This window comes from Triticum dicoccoides, chromosome 4A (assembly GCF_002162155.2).
Source record: "Triticum dicoccoides isolate Atlit2015 ecotype Zavitan chromosome 4A, WEW_v2.0, whole genome shotgun sequence".
Lineage (NCBI taxonomy): Eukaryota > Viridiplantae > Streptophyta > Magnoliopsida > Poales > Poaceae > Triticum > Triticum dicoccoides.
Window position 1 is genome coordinate 639,186,834 of NC_041386.1, and position 10,545 is coordinate 639,197,378.

The 10,545-nt window shown below is 43.5% G+C and overlaps 1 protein-coding gene and 1 long non-coding RNA gene across 2 annotated transcripts; one reads left to right on the plus strand and one right to left on the minus strand.

Annotated features, from left to right (window-relative positions):
* The first annotated feature begins 2,989 nt into the window (after positions 1 to 2,989).
* On the plus strand, positions 2,990 to 3,959 carry LOC119289507 (cell number regulator 10-like). Its single transcript, XM_037568815.1, has 2 exons — positions 2,990 to 3,183; positions 3,290 to 3,959. The coding sequence occupies exons 1-2, from the start codon at positions 3,075 to 3,077 to the stop codon at positions 3,652 to 3,654; spliced, it is 474 nt and encodes a 157-aa protein (XP_037424712.1). The 5' UTR covers positions 2,990 to 3,074; the 3' UTR covers positions 3,655 to 3,959.
* Positions 3,960 to 6,022: 2,063 nt separating this feature from the next.
* LOC119289508 lies at positions 6,023 to 8,747 on the minus strand. Its single transcript, XR_005141535.1, has 3 exons — positions 8,626 to 8,747; positions 6,524 to 6,689; positions 6,023 to 6,109 (listed from the first exon to the last, which is right to left on the minus strand). It is a non-coding gene; the product is annotated as an uncharacterized LOC119289508 (long non-coding RNA).
* Positions 8,748 to 10,545: the final 1,798 nt, after the last annotated feature.

Consider the following 10,545-nt stretch of genomic DNA (forward strand, 5'->3'; position numbering starts at 1 on the left):
CTCAGGTATCTTTTCTGTTCACCTAGGATTATTTTTTCACTGGTTTCTTTTGGTTTTTTTTAATTTGACACATTTTAAAATACAGGAACATTTTCGCAATTCCAGTATTTTTTCAAATATTGAGAATACTTTTGAAAAATCAAGAAAAAATTTCAAAATACAGAAGATTTTTTAATTCAATTTTTTTGGGAACATGAACGTTTTTCAAATTCCATAAATTTTTTATTTTCAATGAACATATTTTTTATTTTTTAGTATAACGGTTTTAAGAATTCCTAGTGCAGCCTTTGTTTTCGACAAACCTAGCTTTTAGCTTTTTAAAAGGTTTGAGAAAACCAACTATAAAGCCTTAATGAAAATTGCTGCAATCGCGGAGCGCATACAAGGGCAGGCCCAGTCGCTCACGCTTTGTGCGTTTGCCAAGCATTTTGAGTTATATATACGGCATGCCATTGTCTCAAAAAAAAAAATACGGCAGAAGTCGCCAAGGCACTCTCTACACGGAACTACTCCCTCCGTTCCGAATTACTTGTCTTGGATTTGTCTAGATACGAATGTATCTAGACTCATTTTAGTGTTAGATACCTCCGTATCTGACAAATCTAAAATAAGTAATTCGAAACGAAGGGAGTAATTGCTAGCCTAGCTGCCATCACCCGCTAGCAACTTTCAATTTGCGAACGAAGGCAAAACATTAGTAAAATAGGGTTTTTTTGCGAGAAATTCGTAAAATGGTTTTAAACACTCGTAGTATTATACCCCTCTTGCTCGCTTGCCTGGTAGCCATCGACGTACATGTTCCGAGTAGCAACTTTGTTGCCGCTTCCTTTGGCGCGCCAGTGATATTTTCAGCAGCACTACAGCGAGAGACGACATCGTGTTAAGATATATTGTTCATTTTTCTTCATCAGTTCAGACTTTTGAATGAATTGATTGAAGCATAAATTCAATACATCGGCCAGCTGACACGGCCGGCATCGGCAAGTACGACACCGATGGACGCAGGACTCGGCCGGGGAGGGGACCGTGTCCGTGCGTGTTCGGGCCGTCAAGCTGGCCGCCACGGGACCGTGTAGTGTGGCATGAAACTGGACCCGACGCGTCACGTGACCTGCGTGCCCCCGCAGGAAAGAGCACAGAAACTGCGTCCAACTTGCATGGACGAGCTGGTGGCCGGGTCTATGGCGTGCATGTGTGGCGGTAGGAACTGATTTGAGGGCGTCAATTATTTTGCACGTGTTCTTGGTGCGAGTACGTCTCTCGCCTGTGGATAGCTCTCGTCTTGCACAAAGACCGTGGCAGATGCGCCAAACATATTTCGCAAAGAAATGAAAAGCAAAACTACTCCCTCTTATTTTTTTTGAACTAAACCACGATACTTATTTTGACTCGGAGAGAGTACTAATTGAGGAAAATTGTTAGTGGGAGAGAACTGTGGCAGTCTCCAATCCTTCAGAGTCCCAGTACCCCTAGTGTTGGATTTCGAGTTGTTGGATGTCATGCTTGGTGTGGGTGCTTCTCAGGGCGTGTGTAATGTACGACAACATCGACTCTTTCTCCATGGCTCCTTTCTCAGGCCATGCCATGTCCTGCAACGCACTTGCCGACTCTTCTAGGCACCCATGGTGGGTGTACATCGATTCGGTCAGTTCTTGAGTCGTAGCCACGTATTGTGAGTGCCTCATGTTGGTCGTGACACAGCCTTGGTGTCTTGTGTCTCGTCTTCTTGCTTTTCTTGGTTGGAGTTTGAGCTTGTTTCATAGGTAAAATTTTAAGATTTTTTTCCGATCGTAGGGACAAAAGCCATGATTTATCGGTCACCTGTACTAAGTTTCAAGAGTTGAAAGTTAGCATTAATTTTTCAAAATTCATCAAAACATTTCCAAAATGGGTCATATATAAAAGTACTCATCGGGAGAAATACGAATATGAAAACAAAACTTAATTTAAACTTTTCGTTCAAAAGATATAGAAGTTTCAAAATCAAAAGTTAAAAATAAAACCACGTACGAGGGACTCGGTGCTCTTGTCATCAAAATCAAAATCAAAACTTAAGGAAATACTTTCTCCGTCCGGAAATACTTGTCATCAAAATTGATAAAAAAAGATGTATCTAGAACTAAAATACATCTATATACATTCCCTTTTATCCATTTTGATACAAATATTTTCGAACGGATGAAGTACTAATTAAGCGTGTACGTACTCACATTGACTTGAAAGTTGGCGCAAAAACCATTACTTATCCAGAGAGCTTTTAGATTAATGGTCGGCTGATGCTGAGCTAACTACCCCGCAAATAAAAGATTGGGAGTATAGCTGAGACGTGAGAGCGAGAACACAATCATATACGAGCATTATTAACAAGCCAAGCCGTTGATCGAGGAAGAAAACACACGCGCACGTAGGCGAAGCTCCCGGCGGCCCATAGTCCTACACCAACGGCCGCCGGTCCAGCTCCAGCACATGCGACCACCCATGCATACATGCCCGAATTACACTCCCGTCCCCATAGTAGTAATACCGCCCTACATTTTCCTTTGGCAAATATACCACCCCATTCGTATTTGGTAGTAATTACTGATCGTGTTTTCCATCTCTAGAACACATTGAATGTTCAGTGAAAAAAAAAACAGATGGGCTGTTTATACAGGTACGTGCATCCAAGATGAAGAATCGTTCAGATCAAAATGGTTACTGAGTCGACGAGGAGTACCTTTTACCACACGCAGAAGAATTGATCAGATCATGAGTCTACGCTATACGGTATGTGAGGTTTCAGGCAGCTGGCTGTCACCTTCAACGACGCGTACACTGCGTAAATACGGCTACTTCGCGCCAATTGAACGCCGCTTTGACTTGAAAACGCGGCTGGGTTATTTTACACGCTGAACCGTTCGGGACAGCACACGCATTCCTACCCATCTCCGCCCGGCCACGACCTATATATAAGCACCCCTCCGGCGAGCCCATTCCCGGCACACAACAACAGCCAACAGGCAACAGCAAAGCGACCTCACCAGCGCACAAAGATCACCTCATCACAGCTTTCCAGTTCACCGGCCGTCGTCGCGATGAAGCCCGGCACCGAGCCGGCCACCGGCGTCCCCGTCGGCGGCGCACCGGGCGCCCCCACCGCCTGGTCCTCCGGCCTCTTCGACTGCTTCGACGACTGCGGCCTCTGTACGTAGCCTTGCTCTCAGGCGGCTCATGCCATCTTCCTCCTACTCATCTCAACGTCTCAATCGCCATGAAATGCATGTCTAATACATACTTATGATGTGTGCAGGTTGCCTGACTTGCTGGTGCCCGTGCATCACGTTCGGGAAGGTGGCGGAGATCGTGGACCGGGGCGCGACGTCGTGTGGGACGAGCGGCGCGCTCTACGTGCTGCTGGCGTCGCTCACGGGGTGCCACTGGATCTACTCCTGCACCTACCGCTCCAAGATGCGCGCCCAGTACGCGCTCCCGGACGCGCCCTGCTGCGACTGCTGCGTGCACTACTGCTGCGAGCCCTGCGCGCTCGTCCAGGAGTACAAGGAGCTCAAGGCCCGCGGCTACGACCCCGAGATCGGCTGGCACCTCAACCAAGAGCGCCGCAACGGCGGCGCCGGCGGCGTCAACCCGCCCGGCATGCAGGAGATGGGCCGCTGATCGAACCCGGCTGCTCATTGCCGTACGTGTGAAGGGAGGGTCGATCGAGCAAGCGTTCTTTCGTGCTTGGTAAATTGTTGCATAGACTTGGTTAAGTTCGTACTCTTTGTCAATAAAATCACCCTTTGTCGAAAAAAAATTCATACTGTGAATGGGTTATGTACTTATGTTGTATGGTGAGTTGATGATGTGATGTCAGGGCAAGAACGTGTGTACGTTTTTCTCCTTCTTTTTTCTTTTTGCGATGGCAGAAAAAAATGTCGCTCTGCATTTCATCCTTCTATTTCTATGGCTGGCCACCCGGTCGGCCTCTGGTTTTGAATAAAAATTCATGTTTGCTATTCCTTATACTACAACAGAATAATAATAACAACTAGTAGAAGGCCCGTGCGTTGCTACGGGCTTTAAAAATAATAAGATAGTATTCATGAAACTAAAATAATGTAGAACAATGTCATTTCAATTAATACACATCTTTTTTTACAATCAGCATAATAACATTCCCTAACAGAAACAAAATAATATACTATTGACAAATAAAAAATGTTATTGAGACCAACCAGTAATCGAATGGTTATGATATTGATGGTACCCATCCATGCAGGGACGGAGTCAACCCAGCGGTCCGCCTTCATAAAATGTCACATGTATAATGTAGGCCTTGGCCCTGTCTCCGCCACTGCATCCATGTGTGAGTGCATGTGTGTTTTGGCAGTGTGCAGAGACTGCTATCTGTATTTCTTTAAACTTTTATCCAGACATAGAACAATTTTAATTATCTTATCCTTTTCTTAATTTAAATACAAACACATCACATAAATTTGGAATTCATGTCGCTATTCTCATCCTCTAGCCGGTCAATGTTCCGTGGGGAGAACTAATGCATGCTTCCTACTATATCAACGTTCCAACCTTCTAGACTGGAGACTGCCGAAAGAAATTAATTTTTTTTCTACCACTCACTTCTTCATATGGTAGAAAATGCCATCTTTTTACAGAATTATGACATAAACTTTAAAACACATACCATGGTATTATTTTCATTTTGCATAATGCATTTGTACATCAAGTCATACAAGTTTGATTGCACACTCGCGGACCATCCAATGAATTCTCTAAATTCAGTTAAAATCCAAGCATGGCATGATTTCTTATTGTCCATCTTTCACCATGTAGTGACCCCTAAAAGAATCAAACAAATGACATGCTTATTTTGACATAAACTCACCTGCTGTTTGACCCACCTAAACTGGCAACCTTCAAATACTCCGGACGATGTTTCATCATGGAAATCCATGTGTTGCCATAGAACAACACAATATCACTCAAGTTGTATTTATCATGCTTACCGTCCTTAACTGGTTCTATATTTTATTTCTGAATATGCACCTATTTCACACCCCCACCAGACGAACTTGCTCTTCGTTCTTCATTATTTATCTCAACACACCCTTTGACATGATAAGTTACTTCTAACAATACTTTTCATTGTTTTTCCATGGATTGGCGACACTCATGTTTAGGTGTATCTTTCTCCAAACAATCCGGTCGACTAATGGGATATTCAAATAAATGTTTAGTGTGATTTGCCCAATACATTTACTATGCTCTCTTGTGCTCCTTGCTGGCTTTACCTGAACTCATTGCCATCGTTTCTGATCAAATCACCTAGCAAAAGCAAACTAAGTTGTTAAGATAGAAATAAAAAAGGACAAAGTCTTTACTAAAATAGAAATAGAATACAATTCGGTCAGTACATGCTTGCTCACGTAACATAATTTGAACCACAAAGAGACATGTGAAAATAATTCAAGTGCATGATGGATGCTAACTTATTTGAATTACTTAATTTCAGGGCTGATATCAATGGACTAATTACTAATTAAACCTGCAAAACATATCACACTAAAAAGTATGTATAATATTTGATTTTACCAAAGAGGTATGGGAATATCTATAATCAATGTGTTTGCTAGACAGTGTCACTGCTTCAACCTAAACTAATGAAAAGGCACCAGCCTGGTCCTGGCTAGATTATTTAACAGGTACTATCAACTGAGGTATGATACTAAGGCATTGCCACTGAAAATTGAAAATAAAATATTATCACGAGTACTCAAAGCTCAGCACAGATCGAGATGGAGACTGGAGGAGGCACACAGGTGGTGGGTGATGGAGTGGCCCAGTAGAAGAACGGCCACGTCGTTGCCAGAGCAGGAACACGCGGAGGCTCCCATCCCGTTGGGCGGTTCTGGAGAAGGATCCGACCTCGAGCATCTTCTCGCGGCGGCGGCGAACGGCTCCATGATGAGGTCCGCAATGAAGGCGGCGGCGGCTACTCTCGTACCTCCACGGTGGAAAACGGCTCCGCGATGAGGTCTGGCGGCGGCTCCTCTCGGTTGTCAGTGGCGGCGATCTCGTACCTCGGCGGCGGGCGAGTGGCTCCACGATCGACCTAGCAAAAGCAAATAGATAGATTGAGGGCAGTCGCGTTGTATACCTAGAATACTTTAATATTCACAAAAGAAGTGTCCTTGTAGGCCGGTAGCTGAGTCAATCTTGACCCTTTAATAAACTCAGTTATATTATTCATTTCCACCTAGTTTAGTTAGAAATACTGGCAAACAATGCAGTATGCTATCGTCTGATAATATAGGGTAATGGATATGCTGAAATTGTAGATACGGAGGCACCTAACGATTGAACTACTTTATTTATTTTTCCACACTACAGAGATAGGTGCTTGTAGAAATACCAAAGTATACGCCAAAAAAAATTCTTTATGAAAACATTGGACAGCTATGCTGCAAGGTAGCAAGTAATCTCACAACAATTTCAGAAGCAAAACAAGGGAAAAGGATGTGCAAACCTCTTAAGGATTTGAGAAAGCTCATAACTCCTCAATCAAGTCAACCATTAATTTCACATAGCCCATAGGAATCAGCCGCCTCAGCAATCTCCTCCCCGTTGGATCTGGTACCAGCAAGGTCCTCGAGGCTGAAATAAACCATCGTCGATATGGGCAACTACAATGACTGAAAAATATGTGGTCATTAATATGGGCAGCAAGAAAAACATGCATAGAACTGGAAGGCTAACTCTAAAACCAAACTTAAAATGGGAGCTAATTATTTATGTGCTCTAAATCCATATAAAAACTAATGATCATTCTCTATCTGAAAAGAAGTAACTTCCATGAATGGGGGAGGGGGTCTGTGTTGGGGAACGTTGCAGAAAATTAAAATTTTTCCTACGGTTTCACCAAGATCCATCTATGAGTTCATCTAAGCAACGAGTCTAGGGAGAGAGTTTGCATCTACATACCACTTGTAGATCGCGAGCGGAAGCTTGCAAGGTGATGATGTAGTCGTACTCGACGTGATCCAAATCACCGATGACCTGCGCCGAACGGACGGCACCTCCGCGTTCAACACACGTACGGAACAGCCACGTCTCCTCCTTCTTGATCCAGCAAGGAAGGGAGGAGAGGTTGAGGGAGATGGCACCAGCAGCAGCACGACGGCGTGGTGTTGATGGAACTGCAGTACTCCGGCAGAGCTTCGCTAAGCACTATGGAGGTGGAGGAGGTGTTGGGGAGGGAGAAGGAGGCAACCAAAGGCCAGGGCGTTCAGGTATGAAGTCCCTCCTCTCCCCCACTATATATAGGGGTGCCAAGGGGGGGTGGCCGGCCCTAGGAGATCCAATCTCCTAGGGGGTGCGGCGGCCAAGGGGGTTTTCCCTCCCCCCAAGGCACCTAGGAGGTGCCTTACCCTCCTAGGACTCTTGCCCCCTTGAACCCTAGGCGCATGGGCCTATGTGGGGCTGGTGCCCTTGGCCCATTAGGCCAAGGCGCACCCCCACACAGCCCATGTGGCCCCCCGGGACAGGTGGACCCACCCGGTGGACCCCCGGGACCCTTCCGGTGGTCCCGGTACAATACCGATAACCCCGAAACTTGTCCCGATGCCCGAAACAGGACTTCCCATATATAAATCTTTACCTCCGGACCATTCCGGAACTCCTCGTGACGTCCGGGATCTCATCCGGGACTCCGAACAACATTCGGGTTACTGCATATACATATCCCTATAACCCTAGCGTAACTGAACCTTAAGTGTGTAGACCCTACGGGTTCGGGAGACATGCAGACATGACCGAGACTCTCTTAGTCAATAACCATCAGCGGGATCTGGATACCCATGATGGCTCCCACATGCTCCTCGATGTTGTCATCGGATGAACCACTATGTCGAGGATTCGATCAAACCCTGTATGCAATTCCCTTTGTCAATCGGTACGTTACTTGCCCGAGACTCGATCGTCGGTATCCCAATACCTTGTTCAGTCTCGTTACCGACAAGTCACTTTACTCGTACCGTAATGCATGATCCCGTGTCCAACACCTTGGTCACATTGAGCTCAATATGATGATGCATTACCGAGTGGGCCCAGAGATACCTCTCCGTCATACGGAGTGACAAATCCCAGTCTCGATCCGTGTCAACCCAACAGCTACTTTCGGAGATACCTGTAATGTACCTTTATAGTCACCCAGTTACGTTGTGACGTTTGGTACACCCAAGGCATTCTTACGGTATCCGGGAGTTACACGATCTCATGGTCGAAGGAAGAGATACTTGACACTTGCAAAGCTCTAGCAAAACGAACTACACGATCTTTTATGCTATGCTTAGGATTGGGTCTTGTCCATCACATCATTCTCCTAATGATGTGATCCCGTTATCAACTACATCCAATGTCCATAGTCAGGAAACCATGACTATCTGTTGATCACAACGAGCTGGTCAACTAGAGGCTTACCAGGGACATAGTGTGGTCTAAGTATTCACACGTGTATTACGATTTCCGGATAATACAGTTATAGCATGAATACAAGACAATTATCATGAACAATGAAATATAATAATACTTTTATTATTGCCTCTAGGGCATATTTCCAACAGTCTGTACCTAAATGACATCATTGCACACAACAGAGCAAAGCTGATATTGTTATAAAAGAAGTACTTCTTGCTACAAGGACAAAACCAGGAAAGACCATGTGCAAAATAAACTTTCTCGTCAATCTAGCTTGGGGCCTGTTCGTATTAAGAAGAGAAGGATCAGCAAAGGAAATGACATATCAAGAAAAGAAAACAAAAAATATTAGAATGTAAATATGTTTGCTCATCGATTACCTTCGGCCTTTTTGATAAACATGATTATATTTTAATTTGCTCCGTTGTTTTATTTTTTACCAAACTGCCATATATGGTATACGAAGAAGCATTTACCTGAAGGTATTAATATCTTTTTCAGCTTTTTAGTCTTACTAAATACTCCCGAAGGAGTCAAGGACTTGTTTGCTACTGTATATTAATAGGAGTAGGTAAAAGGCAGTGGGTGAAAAAATTATAAGGACACATACATTAAATTTAATGACAAAATCAAGCTTTCAAATGATGCTTATGTGGTATTGCAACGAACTCCGACATCCAAATGTACAATAAAACAATTTAACATCTGCTGTGAGCGAGCACAAGTATCGATCAATTTTAGAATTGCTGATTTAGATCCCAAGAGGCTATATTTCTTTATTCAACTGCTATAAATAAACTAAATAAGATGAGAGTGAGACTACATACATAAAGCTGAATGTGCAAGATCGACATCATCCCCTAAGTGCTTCTCTTCTCAACTGCTTCCTTCTGGATGTCTTGAATATTCAATGGAAAACAAAATTCAAAAATACATGGCCAGATAATTGCAACCTCAGTTTATTTATAGAAGAATGTTATTGAAAGAATTGCATCCAACCAAAAACAAACCTTAATTTGAGACATATAGTTTGATGCCTTACCTACAGTTGTAACCTTCTGAGCAAGTATGCCAATCTGCATGTTCGAACAGAATTTTCTATCGGAGAGCAAGCAGAGGTTTATACATCAGAATCTTCTATGAGAAGCAAGCAGAGGTTATACATTATATAGAGGAGACTAATAGAGAGTACCAACTCGATATTTCTTGTTGGTCCATACTTCCATTGTCGACATGAAAATGAAGCACTGCCACCGTTGCCGGCTCCTCCAAATGCCCATCGGTGTAGGCATGCTGGAGAACATACAGTACTGCACGAGTCAAACCGAAGAAGCAAAGAGCATAGGAAAATAGACAATTGAATACTGAAAGAAAGAAGAAGATAACCACCATATATGTTATTTTGCACAGTTCATTACATGAGTCAAATTACAATGGTTATATTCCAAGGCCATCTGACAGTCCCTATTTTACAAAGCATGGCTTTGATGAAACATACCAATCAACTACTCTTAACGTTCCACATCACCTAAGCTAGCACTGATTGCAGAAAACTTACAATATTATTTAGAGGTGCTAGTTCAAACTATGACAAATTATTTGCATGGCTTATCATTAGCAGTTATGTTTTTACTGCCTTTAGTATTTTAATTAGGCTTCATTCAGAACTGCTGCTGCACATTAAGTATGAGAAGGTAACAGCAGGCAAAATATCACTCTAGGCACTGTTCAAGTTTCAGTTGAGAATTCACACATTATATAAGAAGAGAGAATTCCTTATTTAACACCGTCTACCGAGTCTAAATTTTATGCCCTTTATAACACTATCGTCCATTTTAAACCTTAATGGTGTTAAATGACACATGAAAAGACCTATTTGCCCCTCATGTCATATGTGGTCAAATTTTTATGCATATATGTGTATCCGGCCAACTCGTTTTGTGCCTCGGTCCCTGCCTTGACCGTGTTGTAGCCAAGTGCTTTCCGGCGTACAAGCGTACGAGGCTAGCTCGAGTTTTTGTTAGTCTGTACACAATCGATTTTGTGCACGTACACACCAAGAAACAAGCAAGC

Bases quoted from the DNA above. Each gene is read 5' to 3' on its own strand.
- LOC119289507 (XM_037568815.1), top strand. From the start codon at position 3,075: ATGAAGCCCGGCACCGAGCCGGCCACCGGCGTCCCCGTCGGCGGCGCA. The intron at 3,184-3,289 runs GTACGTAGCCTT...TGATGTGTGCAG, and splicing joins CTTCGACGACTGCGGCCTCT to GTTGCCTGACTTGCTGGTGC.